The sequence below is a fragment of the Canis lupus genome, chromosome 12, assembly GCF_003254725.2.
Source record: "Canis lupus dingo isolate Sandy chromosome 12, ASM325472v2, whole genome shotgun sequence".
In the NCBI taxonomy this organism is placed as follows: domain Eukaryota; kingdom Metazoa; phylum Chordata; class Mammalia; order Carnivora; family Canidae; genus Canis; species Canis lupus.
Genome location: NC_064254.1, coordinates 27,059,368 through 27,082,116, shown reverse-complemented (window position 1 = coordinate 27,082,116; position 22,749 = coordinate 27,059,368). Strand labels below are relative to the sequence as shown.

Below are 22,749 nucleotides of genomic sequence, written 5' to 3'. Positions count from 1 at the left end.
AGATAATTTTAAATTTACAAAGGACTTTCAAAAATAGTACAGAGTTCCAGCATGCTCTTCTCCAAGCTTCCTCTTATGTTTGCATCTTACATAACCATAGAACATTTATCAAAACTAAGAAATTAATCTTGGCACAATACTATTAACTAGAAAATTTATTTGTATTTCACCAGTTTTTCCAATAATGTCCTTTATTTGTTTCAGATACCATCTTGTGTTTAGGAATTCCATCATTTTATTTTTATTTCATTTTTTTTTATTATTCCCTATGCCCGATACACGGAAATGTTCTAATTCTTACCTGGGCTACTCATGCTAGGTGCTTAGTTGGAATTAATTTATAAGGTCAATTTTCTACTATAGGCAATTACAGCATGAAAGTGAAGGGTTTACATAAAACCTGGAATACACCACAGGGAGCATAAATACGGGAAGAATCTGAGACATCATCTTACCTCAATCCTCATTTTGCAAAGAAGCCAAGATCAAGCAAATTAGGTGATGTGCCTTTAAGGAACAAGGCTTTATTTGAACTCAGGTCTTTAATCTGCTGGCTGTTCCCTTATAGCAGCAGTTCTCAGTGTGGTCCAGGGATCCCCTCAGACCCTTTGAGGAGACTATGAAGTCAAAATTATTTCTGTGGTAAGATGTTATTTGTCTTTTTCATTCTCATTCTCTCATGAGTGTAGAGTGGAGTTATTCAGAGGCTGCATGGCATGTAGTACTGCAATGGAATGAATGCAAAAGCAGAGATGAGATTCTAGTGAGTTTTGACTTCTAGATATTAAAAAAGATTTGCAAAAATATAAAATGGTGGCAAGCTTCTTTTTTATGTTTTGGAGAATATAGTTATTTTTCTTGTAAATATATTTTTATGTTAATATTTAGCATGTTCATCACTATTCTATTTTGAAATATGCTAAATACTGAATGACATATCTACATAAATGAAAGATTTTAGAATTGCCAATAATTTTTAAGCACTGTCCTAATATTTGGAAGGACATTAGTAAGAGAAGGACACATGGACAACGCTATCAAATTTATTAAATTAATGGTGTTATAAAAATGTATTCTATGACACTGCCCTTCTTTTTCTAAATAGAGCTCTGGTTGTTTTGGAGTAATTTTTAGCTCATTATATGTGAATGCAAGCTCCTTATGTGCCTTGGAACTCAGATTTCATGCTCCTACATTCACGATCGACTTCATTTAACTTTATGGAGTTTGGCTAAATATATGAATAATAATTGAGAATGCTGTATTAAATGATTTTGAACTAGTTTTTTTTTTTAATTTTACCAACTCTACATAATTGTCATATACTTTTTTTAGGGAGTTGCATTATTTAGTACTTACTGCTTAATTGAATTTATAGAAGGATCAGATGATAGGAGAAATTCTTTTTCCAGAGTAAATGAAAAGGACAACAACAAAATCCTCCGATCTCCTGCTTATGTGTGTGTTTTTTAAAGATTTGTTTGTTTGTTTGAGAGTGAGCAAGTACGGGGGGAAGGGCAGAGGGAAAAGGAAAGGGAAGAATCTTGAAGTAGACTCCCAACTGAGTGTGGAGCCCAACACAATGTGGGGATTGATCTCAGGACCCCGAGATCATGACCTGAGCCGAAATCAAGAGTTGGCTATCTTACTGACTGAGGCACCCAGGATCTCCCCCACCCCGGCAGTGTGTTTTTCTGCACATTCATGAAATCACTGATCTTCTACTCAGCTCTACCCAAACTATTTATTTTTAATGATAGGTTTTAAATCTCAATCCTGTAAACAGATCTACTGTTTCTTTAGAAGATGAATTGTTTCTAGGCAGAATTGGGGAGAATTGGGGACGGGGTAGGTGGAGGGGACTACAGGAAGCTGTTCTGATCAGGAGTTCCAGAACTACTGAAAGCCCAAATATTGCTCTTCACAATATTTGGCCACATTCTCTTCAACAGGTACATATGAAAGAGGAGCAAACCCATGCAGCTTCTAGAACAACCACAAATCTGGAGAAAGACAGGTGGAAGTATCCTTTGTCACTGTTGTCAAGGCCTCCCGCTGACCCTAAACTATGATTTTGTGATGGATGGAGGTGGTAAAAAAGACTATTCTCTCCTCTGTATTCAGTAATCATTCTCACAAATCACCTAGGCCCTTAGTCACATTGGGCATGTTTTATTCTATTTCTTTAGCAGTTAGTGCTGGGAAGGCAAGAACTTTGTGTCTCATACATTGTCTTGTAACATATAATATACATAAACATGAAATGAAACCAGAATTATTATGGTTTTCATTTTCTCCCACTGTTTCTTCTACATTGAAAGAATAGGTTTGATCTTGTACTTAATTTGCATCTTTTGCTCCTCCAGTCCTGTTAAATAATTCATCAGAAGGCAGTAACTTAGTGGTAAACAACCCACTATTTCCCCTGGTTGGTACTTAGTAAACTTTAGCTTCTGCAATCTGTTCTCATAAAACGAATCCCATCATTCCTTTAATCATTTTAGCCACTCTTTTCTGGATCCACTCAATTAGATTACCTCTTTTTGGCAAGAGAAGTACTCGAGTTGAACAGTCTTCCCATATGTTGTCTCAGAAGAGGGGTAGGGAAAAGACTTGAATCTTACATTCATGGCTCAGTGGCTATAATCATTTGCCTGATATTGTAGGTATTGAACAAGTGCTTGTGAATGAGAAATATTGAATATGGACTTCTGACAATTCATTGCTTTTCCCTATCTATCTCTTAAACCTGTTACTAACATTTGGTTTCTTGAAAACTGATTTTTATAATAATAAGACTTTTAATGTATCTCCTGCTAATATCACAGGGTTGGTTATATACCATTTATCCATGCACAACAAGTGATTGTGGTAGCTGCCTGCATAGTTAGCCTGTGATGCAGCTATTCACCACACATGTGCTGGACTGCATCATGAATAAAGGGATGATTAAGTGGACTAGCAAAAAAATGAGAATTTTCCAAAAGGACGTTAAATATATGCACATCAATATGTATAAGGGAAATAAGAGGATACCAGCAGAGTTTCCTTTAACCCATAAGGCTCCCGATAGGTTTGCATAAATGCAAAGAGACAAGGATTATTAAAGATTCCTCACTTTAACTTTATGGATATATTAATGCTTTCTTGGGAACTGTGTTCTTTTAAGCTTGAGTCCCTTCCCATCTTGTCCTTGTGGTTGAGACTGTGGACTTTTGGAGCTATTAGAGTTTGGAAGCTGGTGTTGCCACTAAGGCTGTGGAGCTTCAGCAAGATACATAAGATATATGTACCTTAGTTACTCCATCTGTGAAATGGGGGTAATAATAGTAACTCATTAATTTTGGAGAGATCAAATGAGTTAGCATCTGTGAAGCACTTAGATTTTCGCTTGCACACACAAAGAAGTATATGAGTGTGTCTTATTTTATCTACTACAATGTTGTAGCAGGGTTAAACATTTGTAAAATTCCTAAAGCTTTTGTCATGATTACAAACTTTTACAACAGGAGTAGAGGAAACAATGTGGGCTCTTCAGCTTCATCTAGGTCACAGTTCCAAAGTAAAGAGATTGAAACGCACTATATCAGTAAAAGGGCTTTCATTGAAGAAGTGCAATTAGTGGGCCCAAAAAAAGGTATTTTTGGAAGGTTTTTTTTTTTTATTTGCTTCTTTTTTTAAGTATGTTTGCTTAATTAAAGACATATTACTTTATAATTTATGATGCCAGGGGATCCCTGGGTGGCTCAGTGATTTAGCACCTGCCTTCAGCCCAGGGCGTGATCCTAGAGTCCCGGGATTGAGTCCCAAGTCGGGCTCCCTGCATGGAGCCTGCTTCTCCCTCTGCCTGTGTCTCTGCCTCTCTCTTTCTTTCTGTCTCTCATGAATAAATAAACATGAGTTTATTTATATAAAATCTTTAAAAAAATAAAATTTATGATGCCATCAGAAATTTGTTTGTGATATACCAGTGCACATGAGAAATATACCATTTAGATTATCATCTTCCATCCTTTATAACAGCCAGAACACAATGGAAATCAAATTTTTGAAATGAGGTTTGGCCCTATTAGAGTCTACTGTCTTTATTTTTTAATATTTTGTATGTAGATTATAATTCTATCTATTTTGCAGAAAAAATTATTCATAAATCATCTAGATTCAAGGAGAATATACAACTTATCCTTAACTCTGTCTACTGTCTAGGAGGCAATGTGGTGAGAATATTGTGTTCAGTTTGTGAATCTTCTTTTTTTTTTTTAATATTTTATTTATTCATGAGAGACAGAGAGAGGCAGAGACACAGGCAGAGGGAGAAGCAGGCTGCATGCAGGGAGCCTGATGTGGGACTCGATCCTGGGACTCCAGGATCACGCCCTGGGCCAAAGGCAGACGCTCAACCACTGAGCCACCCAGGCATCCCAGTTTGTGAATCTTCTTAACTGAGTACCCTGTAGAGGTTCTCAACAAATCTGAAATAATACATATTATTTTCTAAAGCAGCAAACTGGTCAGAGAACACTCAAGTGTTTGGTATATAAATTATATGAAGGGCTTTGACTTTACCTAAAACATAATCATAATCTTGAATATAAATTGTCACTTCTGGGTGCAGATGTCTGAAAATAGATGTTTTCAGTCCTTTAATAGAAAGAAGGCACTCATGTTATCTTCAGTGGCTACAGTGAATGACTGGAGCATAGAGGTTATCATTTGAGACTGAGTTATCATAAAAATTTTATTTAGAATGGCAAAAGAGTCTATCTGTTTTTTTGGCAATATATACTTAATTCTCATAACAGGAGTGTGGCATTTTTTCCCTAAACAATAAACTCAGTCTCTCTCACACCTCATTCATTCAACAAAAGTATATTGATGTCTTATTATGAAATAGGCAGTGTTCCAGGTGCTCAAGTTACAAAATAGAATCCAAACCCTCTAGAAACTCACAGTGTAGATGGGGGATATAAAGACAGGTAAAATACTCTACCATATGGGAAACACTATATAAACTTACGTGAAGGGATAAAGTGACTAATTGTACATAAAGAAATTACATAAGACTTTTTACCAAAAAGCAAAAAAGAAGAAGAAAGAAAAATCACGTAAACACAATTGGAAGAGCTGCCTTTTCAAGAATGAATATCAGCAATTCACCCCTCCTCCACACACCAATTTTCATGTTTATTAAAGATCATGGATTCAAGCATCGAGCAGTTCCTCATCGCACTTCTGTTTCCCTTCCCAAGACATCTAATCTCAATTTCTTTAGCTGGATCTTTTTAACTCAGTATATCTAAAAATTGCACTTATATTACTGTTTACTCATCTTTAAGCTTTTGGCATTAACTATGGACTTCTCACTTTGGATGAATGAGGATTTAGTTCTCTCCTTTCTTCTCCCTAAATACAATTGAAATGCAAAATTTCAATTCCCACAGTTGTCCTAACAAAGCATTGTAATGTTATTAAAATCAATATTTCGTATCTACATTATCATGATTATGTAAAGCTATACACAGTTGAGCCATGTGATTTTTTTTTTTTTTTTTTTGTACTCTTGATATTCAGCTGTTGTTCTGAGATTTTACCTATCAATTTCCTGGAGATTCACTTTACTGTCTCCCATGTTGGATCTGCTGTTACTTGGATCTATGGTTTTCTACTGTATTGGTTTCCTCTATTGGAAAAATATATCCATCATTAGTTTTCTGAGAAAGGGTATATAAATCATATGTGAAACATGTGAAATATGCCTTAATTTTGTTTATTTGATTGATAGTTTTGATTCAATATAGAATAATGGGTTAAGTGTTTCTCTACAGAATTTCAAAATCTTTTCTCCATTGTTTTCTAGTTTCCAGTGTTGCCATTAAGAAGTCTGGGTTCTTTTGGATTCTTCATATATTGTATGTGTTAGAGTTTTGAAATTTTATGATAATGAGTCTTGATGTGTAGGAATTTTAATCCATTTAGCTAATTATTCAGCATACCTTTTCATTCTGGAAACTCATGCCCTTCAATTCTGGGAAATGATTATTTTTGAAGATAGGTTCCCCTCTATTTTTCCTCTATTTTCTTTTTTTCTGAAACTTATTATTCATATGTCAAACCTCCTAGATTGGTCATCTTTTTCTTTTTCAGTCCCTTTGATCTTATTCTTTCATTTCTTTGTCTTTTTTCTCTTATTTCTGGAAAGTTCTACAATGCACATTGCATTGTTTCTTGACTTTTCTCACTGATTATTTAGAATTAGCTTTCTGTGGTTTATTAAACATTTCCTACAATTTGTCTACATACTTTCTACCACCCAAATCTTTTTTCTGTTGTCCCCATTTCCATTTTCTTTTTCACTTATGCCCTTTAGTTAGATTTTCACTCTCTCTCTCTCTCCCTCTTTTTTTTTTTTTTTTTTAGCTAGCAAAAGTAAATGCAGGTGTTATATCTGGCATCTCTCTCCAAAAGCCCTCATCCACTTTTTAAAGAAAAGTTTGTAAAGATAAAGAAGATCTTTTATCTTAAACAATCAGTGGAAAATTGGTTGATTGATCAGGAAAGTCAGCTGAAATAAAGTACCCTAAAAAGGAGTACTTATCTGAAGATACTCTTTTAACTTAAGTCATATAATTATACATTTATCATCCAATCTATTGATTTGGGATAAATACCTTGTTTTGAGTATATATTCACTGATTTGAATCTCATATTGTCTTTCTTGCATAAACTGTTATCATAGTGCCTCATATAAGAATAATAGAAGATTATTTACTTATTTAGTGATGTAAGATCTTAGGATAAACCAAAAGAAAATTCTATACTTTAATAAATTATCTTATTTTTTTACAGGTGTATTACCTAAACAGAATTTAGCAACAATTTTTTATTATACATGTACTGCTATTTACTGAATCCTTCATGAATGGAATTAGTACCCTCCTAAAAGAGACTCCAGAAAGCTCTATTTGAGGATGCAATGAGAAGACTACCATTTATGAACCAGGAAGTAGGCCCTCACCAGACATTGAATCTGTAGTGTCTTGATCTTGGACTTCTTAGCCTTTAGAATTATAAGAAATATATTTTTATAATTTATAAACTACCTAGGCAATGGTATTTTTTTAAACATAACAAACTAAGACTTGTATCATTTTCAAGTCTTTGTAAAATGTTCATCTTAGCTTTGAAGCAATGTTAACTATCTTTATTTGTATTAGTTTATATAATATTTAATTAAACTGCATATTTGCAATAACTAGTGCAATTAAGATAAGAAATTTTGAAAATAACTATGATTAATTTTTAGTAAGTATACAACTAGACAAGTGGAAGCAGTCGTGGAGGCGACTTGTTAAAGTAGCTAATCTTGAGGTTTAGAGTGAGGAGAGTCTAAAGCAATTTGACTGGGAGGTCAGAAATGATGAGTTACAGGTCTACTGAATACAACAAAATTGGAAAGATGATCAATGAATAGATTGTCATTGGAAATTAGAATCTCTGAATTAAGATCTCTCTGACATATGGTGTGCAGTTTGTGCCACTATTGGGCAGGTAAAACTGCTTTGCATGTGACATGAAAAGTCTCATATAATGAATAATAAAGAAGGTCTAACAACTTACTAAGACTTAACTATTTATCTGACTTATTTTTCAGAAATGTACCAACTCCCTGTTTTATGATACAACAATATTTTCATTTTACCTTGTTTATTAGAATAAGAATTGATGATTAATTGGAGGGTTAAAGAAAGAGAGTATGGTTATGGATGTAAACAGTATGTAAGTTGTTATATTTCATATAAATAATATTGATTATCTGAAAATTTCAGCTATAATTTTTTTACTTTGTCTTGATTTATTAAAGTTTATTAAGAAAATTAGTATTGACATTTGGATTTGGATCAAATTATGAAAAATCAACATAAAGTAATTAGGTAAACAAGTCCAATTTGATTTTTTAAGTTTTAGGAGAGAAATGAAAAACTTTTTATATACTAAGTTTTGTAATTAAGAACAGAGAAGAAAACTTATCAGCAGTATAGCTTCTGTTATAAACAGTGTGTTTGAATTCTATCTTATGGTTTGATTAGAAGTAGACACAGAGGGCAAACTAAGAAGATACTGAAATTTATAATGTAGAAAAGAGACACAAAGATAAAGGCAGGTGGAAAGATGAGTAAAGAAATAAGTGAAAAAAAAAGAAATAAATGAAAAAGTAGAGTTGACTACAACAAACATAAAATAATAACTAAGCTATTGTGGAAATAGAACAAGGGAGTTAGGCCTGGATGCTGGGCTGGAGTGCTGGCCTGAGCTTCCTCAGGCCAAAGTCCAGGAATGAAGTGATCAGCTATGGAAGACTGTACACTCAAACATGGAAAATGCTTAGAAAGGATTTGATTTGATTTAGAAACACCCTCTACCCTCTTCCACCAACTTAAAGTCACAATTGAAGGCAGCAGAAATGTAATTTCATTGAAAAAGCATTCCCTGTTCTCTCTGACTGAGTTAGGATTGTTCCTAGGACCATATAGGGTAACCTGTAGATCATTGTATGTTCCCCCTGGCCAGCTGGGAAGGGCTGGGGTTTGTCAGAGGCTGACATTTGTAGAATTAGAAAGGCTAAAGAAAGATGGGTTTTGTTATATAATGAAGGACCAGAATTAATTTAGAGGCTAGAAGGGACCCTAGAAAAGAAAGGAAAAGAAAAATAGGAACTACAAATGAGTGGATCTTTGCCATTGGTACAAATCTGGGTCACTTACAGCTGTGTTTTTCCATTTGTGTTTTGTCTGTGGACCGTGATTGCATAGTTGTCTAATACAGGTTTCATCATCTGAATCTAACAATAGATTTCATTCTAGAATACAATTGTTATATAACAAAATTCAGTATGTTGGAGAAAAAGTCAATCAACACAGTTTTAAGCATTGTAATGTCCTTTGTTTGTAGGGAGTCAGGCATAAATGAGCATTTGTCATTTGACTCTTCTAGTGCATTTCCAGCATTTGTCATTTGACTCTTCTAGTGCCTTGGGCATGACACATCAGAGTCTGGTGTTTATCTTTTATTACCTGCCAGACCACTCTGGAAAGAGCCTCCATGGAATTCATCATCTGCAGTGTTTGTTTCAGGTATACATATAAATACATGTTGAATGCATTTGTTGGGCATATTGTGGTTTCCAAAGTCGACTTAAATAAAAAAGTGTGAGATGAATGATGAAGGGGACCTTCTGCAGGAGGTATGAAGTTAATAGTTAAAATGTTATTTACCAAAATACTGACAGTAAAGATTTTTATTATTCTATGTCATCTATTTGAGTGCCAGTATGAATAAGGGCAGCATGATTATGCTTGCTTTATGTCTGCTTTGGAGAAGTTTGTGAAGAAACTCTCCTCCACTATGTATTGAGTTTATAAATATAATAAAAACTAAATTCAGAATTTGCATTAGAAAAGCTCACTTAGTTTGAACGATTATTGAAAATAACTTCATTACGCACTGGGTTTCAGAAGCATAAGGATGCTATAAATTTCTTCTATGCCTATGTTGGTTGTTATTAAGAGCCCAATCTTTGTTTTTCTCAAAGCTTTTGTCTCATTGTAATAAAAATGCTTTGAGGTTAAGTGGCTAAAGGTGAAAACCCATTTTCAAATTATAATTGAAAAGCATGGCATTTTAAATAGTGATAGCCTCTCATCTGCTCTAGAATATATTAAAATACTCACTTGTCAACATGTAACATTTCTTGCTAGTTTTTAATGTGTATGTACCCAGCTTCTACTCTTGTATTTTTGACAGACCATTCTAAAAGACTGAAATGTAGACTGGGAGGCATGCTGTGGTCAAGTCTGGGAGGATGTGGGTTTTCTTTAGATGAAGTTAAGAAAATAAACTAGAAGAAGCACAACTGTTATGTGCAATGCATAGTGGTAGAGAAATGCACTGTATTTGAAATAGTGGCATAGAGAAAATAGACCTGATATCCACTCCTCCGTCTAGTGGAGAAGAAAGCTGGAAGATCAAGGAATAATGGGGTCATTGCTATGTTTAATGAATATGAGCAATGCTCATGGAGACAACAAATGCACTTTCCACAAGGAAACTAGGCAACAGTATGTGCAGCAGGGGCTCGCTGGAAAGAAGCTGTGGTTCATCATCCTGTCATTGTCTGAGACATCAAATGATGGACATGTTTGTTCAACAGAACAAGTTTATCTGAAAGTAAATTTGTAGCTGCAACTGATGGCTTTGAGAAAGTAATTAGTATGCACATCTTTACCTTTTTGAGATATTGATGTCTAACTATTCGACTTCTTCTTGGTCTAGGTTTTACTACTTGTGATCCTATGGCAAAACTGTGTTTCCTAACCCTACCTCCTACAGTTTTAGCCAAGGATCCCAGGTGACTCTTTTTTTGTGAAAATCCTTACGAGTCACAGTCTCCCAAGAGCAGTGTAGATCAATGTTGATTGGAGAATAGAAAAACCAGCAATATGGTTTTAAAGTACACGATTTTCACAGCAAGAGACAAACACTGTCTCTTGGGGAAAAGTTCCTTGATAACTGGGAGAGAACATTATATTTAATAGATGTAATAAGAGTAAGCCTTGGTGTCCACTTGACCCAACTCTCCACTGAATAGCTCTTGTGCTGCCCTGTGTAGAGTCATATTCTCAGGAAGAGAAAGAATGTGGGAGGTGGGAGGGAGATAGTGTGTGACATTCCATTTTCCATTAACTAGTATCTGGAAAAGGACAATGATTTTGTTCCATACCAGATGTTCTGGTAACGTGAGCAGCAGCAGCATGAGGTTAACTGCAAAAAATACAGCAGCTGAACAAAGGCTGGATAAATCAAAAGGTCAGACTGTATGTGTGAAGAAAACTCCCAGGATGATTACTTCCCCAACCTGAACAAATTCTTTAGTAGAGTCTCTTCAGTGAAAATGAATAGTTCCTAATCTTAGATTTAGTATTTCCCTAAAGAATATTTTACTGAGATTCTCTATTCAAAACAATGTCATAAAGTCATGTATCCAGCCAAATTTTTAGCAGTAGTGAACAGAAAATAGATAAAAAACAGTCTTATTCCCAAAAGTAGACCCTACAGGTGTATGAAGTTGCAAATTGAGGGGAAATGGCAGCACATCATAATAATTAAAATCTATTTGTCAAAAGCCATGTATGAGATACTGAGCAGAGTAATATGCCAAGTGAGTTGGGGAAGATCTGTTCTCTGCCCTGTAGATGATACTTATGCCTCAATACCTGTGAGGTAGACACAAAGGAAAACACCTGCACAGGTAGACACAAAGGGGTGATGTTTCCATACTGCAGGAAGAATGGATCCTATCTGGCTCAGACCAGAGTTTCACTCTGTTCTGCAGCCTGTCATCTGTGTGTGCATGCGTGCATGTGTATGTGTGTGCGTGTGTGTGTGTGTGTTGGAGCATTAAATGCAGCTCTGTGGGAGGCCATGACTGACTTTCTAGAAGCAGGACTCAAGGCTTGAGATTCCCCTATCCCAATTTACCCTAAATTTCCTTGCTTTATGCTTCTCTGTGCAACTCTAGAAAGATTTCCTGATTCTGTTTTTATATTTTAAATGTGTTTGGTCTCTTAAAATTCAGTTTTGTTTTTAGATTCCAAGGTTTTTAGTTCATTTTATATTTGTTTTTATTTACCTCAAATCCACTTTCCTTTATGTACGTCTCTTGAGGTTAAAAATTAGGTCTGTGTTTCATATGCAGTGGTTAAGAGTATATTCCTTGAAACCGGAAGGCCTGTGTTTTAATCTTGGCTCTACTACTTATTAACTGGGTGAGATGGGACAAATTATTGGATTTCTCTGTGTTTCATTTGGATGTTAATATTATCGACTGGAAGAGATTTTGTAAAGAGATTAAATGAGTTACTATGTGTTCAGTGCTTAGAATAGTGCCTAGAACATAGTGAATAACAGGAATTATTCATCATATATATTTTATTATGTTGTAGATGACCAGTAATAACTCCCCTAAGTTTTCATTTTTATAGCCTTGAAGAGTTTTGCACTTTTTCTTTTACACAGTAGAATTTTATTTGCCTTTCTATATGATAATGATAACAATTCTATGTGGTATACATTTATATAAATAAACACATATTGATCCACTTCTAGCCCATTAATATTTTCCTAGGGACAGTGACTAGAACTATATTTAGTATTCCAGCCATAAGCACATCATATTTTTCTAAAAGATGGAACACCTTTTGCTGTCACATTTAAAATCTTCTTTTTGATGAAGCCCAATATTTTTATCTGCAACAGCCTATTAGCTGATATCTTCACTGACAGTTCTATAATGTTTTTGGATCTTACTTCACACTGTATTATAGAACCCATTGCCATAAATATATATCATATACTATATGTATATTCAAATTTTTCTACAAATCTTTTCTCACCTTTGAAGCTTTGAAGCTTTTGTGTTGCTTTTCTGCCTATCACCAAACCTTCAAAAATTACTTTGAACCTATTTAGGGACAAAAATCTTCATTTCTCTGGAAAATATGGAAATTTCTTTTTCAATAAAAAAAGAAAGCCAGTACTAGCACCAAGCTCAGGGAATTGACCAAATATTTGATCCTTAATTATTTTAGCTTCGTTTGTTATTTAGCTTCGTATTGTGAAAATAACATGCTGTTAGATATTTATAAAATCACTATTTTCCTTCTCAAACTATTGGCTATGCACAATTTTCTCATATGAAATGTTCTGTTACAGATTTTGCATTGCCTTACCTCCAGAGGTGAGATTTGCTCTAGGCTTGTTGCTGCTGTTGCATATTTTGTCATCTTCTTGGAAACAGAAGTGAGATCCAGAGCTCTTCACATCATTTACATTGTGGGAACAGCCGCATCATTTACATTGTGACATTTCTTTCACATAGAAGCTCTTTATAACGATAGTTCTCCTATATTCTTGGGTGAGGGTGGAGATATAGGTGGAACAGTGTTCCATCTAACCTACCGACTTGGATTGAGGTTATTTTATTACAAAAGTGGTGTCTCTGGTGGAAGATCTGGAAACTATCTGAATCATTTCTGACATTTGACTCTCTCTAACCCCTCCACAGATGTGCTTGAGGATGAGAAACCTGACAAGTTTCCAAATAGCCCATCCCAGTTGTAGACATTCTATTAAGTAAAATTTGGATTCTCTGTAACTTCCAAGAAATTTACCTGTATTTACCTTTCTGTGCTTAGTTTTTACCTCAAAAGGCAGGGATGCTACTGAACTCTATACTGAACTGTGAAGTTAAAAAGAAGACATTTGAATTTCTTGCTGCCTTTTATATAAATCTGCTCAGTATTTAGTTTTTAGGCAACATTTTTAGTTTTCAGTGTTTTGTTGCCTATAACCAATGTAAGTAGGATAAAAAAAAAATGGAAGAAGAGTTTCCAACTACACGTTTGGACTCTGCTACTTTCTAGGTGTGAAGTCAGAAGAGTTACTGCAACTTTCAGAGGCTCAGCTGCTTCATCAGGAAGATGGTTCTAGTAGTAGCTTCCTCATGTATAGTATACCTATGCCCACTATCATGTATTATATTTATTTTCCATGGAACAATAAGTAGCTCATCTTTATTTCTCTTAGAGCATCCGGACCTATGACTGGCCTCTCGTAGGTATTCACTAAGTATTTGTTAAGTAAATGAGTGAATTTCATACAAAGGATGGCCCCAGTATTCACCCGTCAGCAAGGGGTATGAATGTACTGTATCTATTCCCTTCAATTACTACTTTTGGTATATTTCAAAATGTGTCTAGTACCAATCAATATTGACACATTAAATCATCACTAAAAACAATTCTTAAACTTATATCAGAAAATAAGCCATTATAAGAGTTATTTGTAAAAAAAAAAGAGTTATTTGTAGTAGTAGGAGATAAGTATTTCTGAAAATATTTGCTTGTCAAAAATCTAAAGGTTAGACGGAAACAGAGGACTTTTCTTGTTTTTTAAGTTTTCCATTTTACTTTATGAGTTTCTGACCTTTGAATTTTTACATTGAAGATTGTTACATTTGTAATAAAGAACAAATTATAACAAAAATCTCCAGAGAGTCCATGTATTTAGATGGAACTTCCTAAAATGCAATGCAGTTTAAGGATTAAAACTCTTTAAAAATATATAGATGAAGGTCTAGTGTTGGGGATAAGTAGATCTGTTGGTAAAGTCTTCCTAAAAGTGTCTCACTTTTTTTTAAAGTTTGGAAATGGTGCTCATTTGGGTCCTTGTCTTTAATGATCTCAGGGACTCTGATTTAATATAAGACTAACATAACTTTGCAGAAACAGCCTGGTTGAAAGAGTGAATCACTTACTAGACCATGAAGAAGTGTTCTAAATTTTCAAATAAGTTTCCAAATGATGCTTATTTATCTGGTTGGTGAACTAGAGAACTAAAAGGAAAATACTTCAGACAGATCTTAAGTAGGATAAACAACAGATTAAAATAGAAGAAAACATATTTAATTACCAAGACAACAGAAAACTGATATTTTGTAGTTTTGGTTCTTTTTTATTTCTTTTATACTGTTCCTTAATATTTAGAAAATTCTTTTGAAATATCAGCATGTTTTAATTATACTATGAGGAAACAGAAAATAAGAGTTTGTCTTAAAGGGAATAATTATAACTTGAAAATAAGGTGTGGCTTTTAGGTTAAATACAGTGAAAAAATATTGAAGAAAAGGTAGAATTAACGGCATAAAGGAACAGAGTCATTGTGGAGCATCTTATTATCAGCGGAGCTTCTTTTTCTCTTTGCTCTTCTTGGGAAACTAAAGGAGTCCATGTAATAAAAAATGTTTTGATTACATCAACCAATTGAATCGCCATCAGGTCCTTTTGGACATCCAAAAATATTTAATTTTGAATCATTTATGAAGGAAAGATCTGAGTCAAAATTTCCTTCTGGCCTTATATTTCAACATGGTAGGCGTTGGTTGTATTCATTTTATTAAAAAATATTTACTCAATTCCTATTTTATTCTAGTCAATATACTCAGCTCAATGATACATCTAAAATGCTACCTTCTAGGGCACTCCAATTTGTTGACTGGGTTCTTCTTATCAGTCTTTCCTGATTTCATTTTCCATTCCATCTATCTTGGATTCCATATTTCATTATTTTAGTCTTCCTTGTCAATATCTCCAACCTATTTTTTGTCATTGTCTTCCTAAGTTTGTATCCTCACAAAACCTCAATCCTGAGTTTTTCACATCTCTGAAAGAGTTTTGCTGGAGAAAAAATAATTTACCCTTGCAGATTGATGCCACTATAACTTAAAAGTCTCCAATTTCTATGGGGCACTCAACATTTTTTTTCCCCGAGTTGATTTTTTTCACATTCTCTGCTATGACAAATGGCAAACCATTTCCATTCTCTCTAAATTTTTAGTCTTCCATATTTCTACTGTCTGAGCACCTCTCACCTAGAAGAGAAAACTGGAAGTTCCATAACTGGCTACCTTTCTATAGATAAAGATGGAGGTTTTAAAATTAGTTTCACATTCAGATTCTGCCACTTACTGGGTGAACTTAATCGTCCATTCTGTCATCTGAAAAGCACTCATTAAATGTTGACAATTTCCTCCTTCCTCTCCTCTTAATTTTCCTTTCTTCCTTAAGTTTTCTCTTCTTGCTTTCTTCTAGCATTGTGTCTTCTTTTCTTCCTCTTATAGAGGAGGATATATTAAGGTTAATCCCTTCATTGCAACTCTAGTTTCCATCTTTTCTGCTTGAATTCAGGAACCTCACTTTATCCTTTTTCTTTCTCTCTTCAACATCTTTATTTACTCCTTTCTTCTTTTTTTTTAAGATTTTATTTATTTATTCATGAGAGACACACACACATGAGAGAGGCAGAGACACAGGCAGAGGGAGAAGCTCCCCACAGGGAGCCTGATGCAGGACTTGATCCCAGGACTCCAGGATCATGACCTGAGCCAAAGGCAGACGCTCAACCAGTGAGTCACCCAGGTATCTCTATTAACTCCTTTCATTAAGCATTTAAATGTGTGTAAGTCTGTTCTTCCTAAAAGCAACATAAGCTTTCTTAGACCTCTATGTACTTCTCCAGTGGTCATTGTCTGTCTCCTTCTTCACTTTTGAGTTATATGTCCGGACTGTCTCCACTTAGCAGTAGAGAACATTCCTGGTGTGCTTATCACGTGTAGACCCTGGATTAAGCACCTCTCATTCCTCCCCAGATCACTGCAGTCTGGCTGCTGCTCACATTCTTTTACTGAACCTGCCTTTACCAATGCCTCTAGTGACCTGGGTCACAAAATACAATGAACTGGTCTTAATACCAACCTTGTTTATCATTTCAGTAGTAGGCCTATTGGTGCTCCCTTCTTTTAAGACAGCTTTACCTCTTGCTATCAGTGAAACCACTCTGCTCCAAATTTTCTTTCCCTTTCTCATCATTTTTTTCTCTGATTACTTTTTGGGACTCCATTCCTATATTTACTTATTAGATATTGTTGTTTCCCAGTTCTATCTTGTTCTCTTATTTTCTCAATCTCTGCTCTTTCTCTTAATGATTCCAAGCACTTTCAGGAGTTTTCTTTCCTTCCATTTTATCTTTTGGGTTCTGACCCACATGGCCAATGCTTGCTGGATGCTTTCAGATGACACAATTATCATACATTCCATGCACTCAAAACAGAACTTAGCAACTCATCTCTCAGGTCTCCTCCTCATTCTAGGTTCCCAAGTCAGAAACCTGACTATCACCTTTGACCCTCTATCTCTTGCACTTCCTATATCAAGTCAATCTCCAAACTGCCAAATTTACTTCCCAAATATATCTGTAGTATGCTCATTTTCACCATCCTTACAGCCATTACCATAGTCTGATCAATTATGATCTCTATCCTAGATTGCCAAGTGCATTTTGGGTTATAAGTAGTTCCATGTTTTATAGCTGCAGTGATTATTATTATTATTTTTTAAAGATTTTATTTATTTATTCATGATAGAGAGAGAGAGAGAGAGCCAGGCAGAGGGAGAAGCAGGCTCCATGCAAGGAGCGGGGTGCGGGACTCGATCCAGGGTCTCCAGGATCGCGCTCTGGACCAAAGGCAGGCACTAAACTGCTGAGCCACCCAGGGATCCCCAGCTGCAGTGATTATTAATTCTAGAAGAACACCTAAACATATTCTTGGCACTTAAGGAACCATAATAGTTAGGCTAATCATTGCCTTTTGGTTGTGAGTCAGAGGAATGATAAAACTGGTTTTGCATGGATGGAGATAAAGTTTGTGCATAAAAATGGCCAGCTACGGAATCTGCAGGGATCAGTGAGACTGGCCTTTGCAGAGCCTCAGAGAATACTAATTTAAATTTTTTTCTGAAGGTGATGTAAAATTGTGAAAGTATCCCAAGCAGAGAAATAATAAGACCAAAATTGTGATTTAAAGAAGCACCGTGGTGGGGTGCCTCAGTGGGTCCGTCTGTTAAGTGTCTGCCTTCTGCTCAGGTCACGATTCCTGGGTCCTAGGATCGAGCCCCGAGTCTGTCTGGCTTCCTGCTCAGCGGGGGAGTCTATTTCTCCCTCTCCCTCTGCTCCTGCCTGTCTGCTCACTCACTCTCTCAAATAAATAAATAGATTTTTTTTTAAATAAAGAAGTACCCTGGGTAGTACCTTGAAGGGTGGGTAGAAGTGGAGAATGGAATGAACCACAATGTAACTATTGTGGTAATCCAGGTGACAAAAATAGGAAATGTAAGCATTCATTTTTAAATGGTGAATTTACTGAGTAGAACTATCACAATGTATTTAACTCTTCCCACTTCATTGTGTGCTGCTTTCAAGTTTTTATCATAACAAAGGTGGCATTGGATGCACATATAACTTTATATATTTTGTATTATATCCTTAGAACAAATTGCCAGAAGAAATAGTGGTAAATCAGTATGGATATTTTTAGATTAGTTGACATAAGTTTGCACTGTGTTCTTTGAAGTATCTCTTCTATAAATATTTTGAATACATTTTCCCCCCTTTTTCTTTGAAGAGCACACTTTAAGGAAACTGAAGGCATTTTCATATTCTTTTACATTTGGTAAACATCGATACTTTTTTCCCATTATTTCTAACAGAGGTTAAAACTTGATAAGATTCTTTTTGGCTTGCTCTCTTTGTCACACACCCTTATCATTAATGAAATCAGAATGTTTAGTAGATCCATTAATGATTATGCCTCAGACTATAGCCAGTATATAAGGGTAAAACAAAGGTTTTTAAAGTATTGATATTAAAAAGGTAGCCATTAGAAAAAATGAAAAGCAAATGAGTAAGTCAGTGATATTTAGAATCTAAATAACACCAGTTAATACATGGAACGGAAACTTATTAGGTCAAATTAGGGTCTAAATTTAATGGTTGGCAGGATCCCTTTAGGTGAAGCCTCTTTTAGTTAATTTGATCAAGCCACTGAGTTGAAATGCAAAATGACAAACTTATACTAAACCATATAACAGCTTTCAAAAAGAAACAATGTGATGAGGAAAACATGAATTGTGAAAAATTCTTGTGATATGAAACATTCTTTAAGGCCAGTCCCATGTATGAGACAAAGGAGTCCTCTAATGGGATGACAGCAGAAACATTTCTGAAGTGAGAAAAGCTTCTCCATTGGAAATGTCAAATCAAGTCAGGATCAACCTGTTGTCATAGAATTTTGAGATTGTCTAAATTAAACATGAATTAGATTTGCATATTTATGTTATGCTATCAAAATGAAATTGAATATCTGTGCTTATGCTTGTGGTTCTTCCAACCTGGTTTACTTCACCTCTATCTTCAGCTTAAGTGTCCTTTCTTCATTTTAAAGCTTGGCCTAGTTTCCTTGGCTGTCTGAAGACTATTTGTAAAATAGTCTGCCTGTTTAATAATAGCGGTGCTATAGAGTCTAAGCATGAGTATATAGGTCACAGCACCCTCTCTGAGGACCCTCAGACTGCTTGACATACCCTAATCTCTCTGAGGGGTTCCTCTAGTTTATTGTTCAGAATCTAGAGCTGTTTATTTTTATTTTAAGATTTTATTTATTTATTCAGGAGAGACACACAGAGAGAGGCAGAGACATAGGCAGAGGGAGAAGCAGGCTCCCTGCAGGGAGCCCCATGTGGGACTCCATCCAAGGACCCTGGGATCACAACCTGAACGGAAGGCACATGCTCAACCACTGAGCCACCTAGGTGCCCCAAATCTAGAGCTCTTTAGATAAGGGATTAGTGCTTGACTCAGTGAGAGCCAGCTCCCATGAGTCAGGGGCGCATGTGGTAACCTAGAATGAGATATCTTCCCAACAGAGATCCCCAGTAATGCACAGTGCCTCTGTAATAATAATCAGGATTAACATCTGTTTAGTAGTTACTATATACATCAGGCACTGCTTATCCAACATGATGGAGCAACCAGGAGATCTGTAAATTGGAACTATGTTATTGAATGCCTGACAAATGATGAAAAATTTATTTTTATTTTTTAAAAAAGATTTTATTTATTTATTTGATAGAGAGAGAGAGAATGAGTGGGAGAAGGGCAGAGGGAGAGGGAAAAGTTGACTCCTCACTGAGCAGGAAGCTCAACATGGGGCTGGATTCCAGGACCCTGAGGTCATGACCTGAGCCAAAGGCGGACACTTAATCAACTGAGCCACCCAGGCACATCTGGTAAAAAGTTTCTAAACTAGTTGGTAAACAGGTGCTGATAAGAGTCCCTTGTCTCCTCCCAAGCCTCCTAACTTCTGTATCTAGCCAACTAATCCTCTTGGGCCTTTGTACATTTTCATGATCCATCCACTAAAGAGTTAAGATCTGGCTCTGTAGGGGCTCTCTAGAACCTTGCCCTAGCTTCCCAGCACCCCAGCAGTGATGCAGGGATATTCTGATGGTACTCATTAGGGATACATTAAGTGCTTGTACTCTGGAGCCGATTGCCTGGGTTCAAATCTTTGCCAATTATGAGAAATGTGATTTTGAGCCAGTTAATTAGTCTTTCTTTGACTCAGTTATCCTCATAATCTAAAACGAGGATGAGAATATATTTATTTCAAGGGCTTGTTTTGAGACTAAATGAATTGATATATAAAAAGGATTTAGAAGAGAGATGACATGTAGTAGATATAATAAAAGTGTTTTTTATTTTTGTCAGCTATAATAAGAGTTAAATGTTTTGACCATTATCTCTTAGTACCACACTAGATACCAGTGCTAGGGAAAATATACGTGGCCACTGATGCTATCATTGTGACCAGGCCCCTGTAGATCTGCTGCACATTCTGAACTGTATTCCAGTCATTTTGAGACCTGGCTGGGTGGAAGTTGAGAAACTTTCTTTCCTTCTTTATTCCCTACTTATACTTTAAACATTTAAAAATCATAAAATTTCACCAAAATCCAGACTTTTGGCATTCCTTAGATTGCCAACACTGGCATTCTAAAGCTGGCAACACTGGGGCCATGTTTGTCACGGCAGTGATTGGCTCAAACCAAGTTAGGCTTCTTCCTGGAGAGATGTCAGCTTTGGTGGTCACTCTCCAGCCCTCTGAGTCTCTTTGTTTTCTGTCTGGTATTTGAGTTTGCTATCCCCGACCTATATCTCTTTCTTGGCAACGTGGAAACCTTCAATTTCTATAACACTTTATTGCCTGTACTAAATAGTAAGATTGTTTATGAAACATATCATGTTTTATTTATTTTATCTCTTTGACTTTGCCTTACCATAGCAATTTGCATAGTCCTCACTGTTTGGACTGATGAAATTTAAAGCTGGTAGTGACTTAAGGTTGTTTTAAGCCTTAGACAGAGAAGAGTTATAAAAAAATATGCAAATGAAAAAATCTGTAATTGAGGAAGTTGAGTGAACAAGGTTTTACCAGTTGTACAGATAACATTATATAATAGAAGTGAAATTTCCTCCAGTTCAACTGTCTGGGTACAGTGCTGTGGGAAGCTCCTCAAATAATTCCCATTCTTCCTTGGCTGTCATATGACCTTGAACAAATCACTTAACTTCTATGGACCTATATCTGCTTTGGCAAAATGTAGGCAATAATAAATGTTCCTTTGATGTTGTTGTATTAAATTAAATTTAAAATATTGCCTGATTATGAAAATACTTGTAAATTGTGAATATAATTGCTGGGTATATTTATATTTATAGCAGTGTTTACAGATGAAAATGACAAGGCTCCTGAAGGACTTGCAACTCAGTGGAAAAGTCAGAATTAGAATGCAAACTTCATGAATCTTGGCTAGTTGGCTTTTTTACTGATATATTATTCATATTGTAACCAAATATAATTGAAAGATTTAGGAGAACAAAAACATTCTACTGGGGTCAGGATAAGCCAAGGATCTAATAAATTTGGTTCAGCTGTTACAGCTGTGTCTATACTTTGATCATCCTTGTATATAAAAAATAATTCAAAGGACTGAACTAAATGTATTCTTAATTTGAAAAAAATTCTTTTGAGCATCTTTATGGAGTTAGAGGCATGAATTATGACTTAGTTCTTGGGCTTTAATTGGTAAAAATCTCAGGTTAGTAATGAGGTGAATTATCTTTTTTTTTTTTTTCTTAAACTTTCCCTTTTGATCTGGTTTATATGAAAGCAGGTGAACGTTATTAAAATGAATCCTCTCTAAACTTGAATCTCTGGCATTTAGGAAGTAGAATGGCATTTTGGAAATTAGAAGACCTGTTTGTAAACTGCATCTCATTCACTTCTGTGGCCTCGGGCAAGTTATTTTAGGTCTCACTTTTCTCATTTGTAAAATGGAGATTCTGTTACCTTAAGGGTTATGCTGAAAAATGTGCCTGACAAAGTGCTCAGTTTTAGCACATTGTTATTCAATTGAGGCTAGAGTTTTTTTTTTTTTTAAGATTTTATTTATTTATTCATGAGAAACACACAGAGAGAGGCAGAGACATAGGCAGAAGGAGAAGCAGGCTCCCTCCTGGGAGCCTGACGTGGGATTCGATCCCAGGACCCCAGGATCATGACCTGAGCGGAAGGCAGATGCTCAACCACTGAGCCACTCAGATGCATGAGGTTAGAGTTTGAAGCTGAAAGAAAGTCTATCTCATTTGATTCCTTTAATTTGTATGTGAGAGGATCCTTAATGGATAAAGTTAACACAAATGTTAGTTTACTCAATTTCCTTTCATATTTATATACCTGACCAAGTATTTCATTTCTAAACAAGACTTTTTTTAAGATTTATTTTATTTTACAGAGAGAAAGTGCACAAGCGAGGGGTGAGGAGGGAAGAGGTAGAGGGAGAGAATCCTACAGTCGACTCCCCACTGCCCAATGTGGGACTCTATTTCATGACTCAAGCCTGAAACCAGGAGTTAGAATCTTAAGTGACTGTGCCACCCAGGCACCCCTAAACAAGACTTCTTAATAAAGCTAGAGTCATTTATTTATAAAAACACTTAGCAAAAAGTACAATTATATAATGTATATTTCTGGCAATGCAATTTTGGAGATAGTGACTATGTACAATAAGGCCAGTATATCACTGTCAGAATTCTATGAGAAGTGTATTGGGAAAATATTTAAATAATAAGCTGCTAGAAAAAAATAACTATATCTTGCAAGAAGTATCACATCATCCAAATATAAAATTATCTGGGGTAAAAGGAACCACAATCTTCTAAGATGTGAAATTCTAAGAT

The 22,749-nt window shown here is 35.5% G+C and overlaps 1 protein-coding gene and 1 pseudogene across 1 annotated transcript in view; one reads left to right on the top strand and one right to left on the bottom strand.

Moving 5' to 3' along the window:
• The window catches only part of LOC125752300 (elongation factor 1-alpha 1-like), a 758,580-nt pseudogene that overhangs the window by 177,479 nt on the left and 558,352 nt on the right, over positions 1 to 22,749 (bottom strand).
• LGSN (lengsin, lens protein with glutamine synthetase domain) overlaps positions 8,866 to 22,749 on the top strand; it is a 31,211-nt gene continuing 17,327 nt past the window's right edge. The window contains exon 1 of the mRNA XM_025419142.3: positions 8,866 to 9,131. Coding sequence (XP_025274927.3) covers positions 8,964 to 9,131 — 168 coding nt within the window. The 5' untranslated portion in view covers positions 8,866 to 8,963. The remainder of the gene's footprint in view (positions 9,132 to 22,749) is intronic.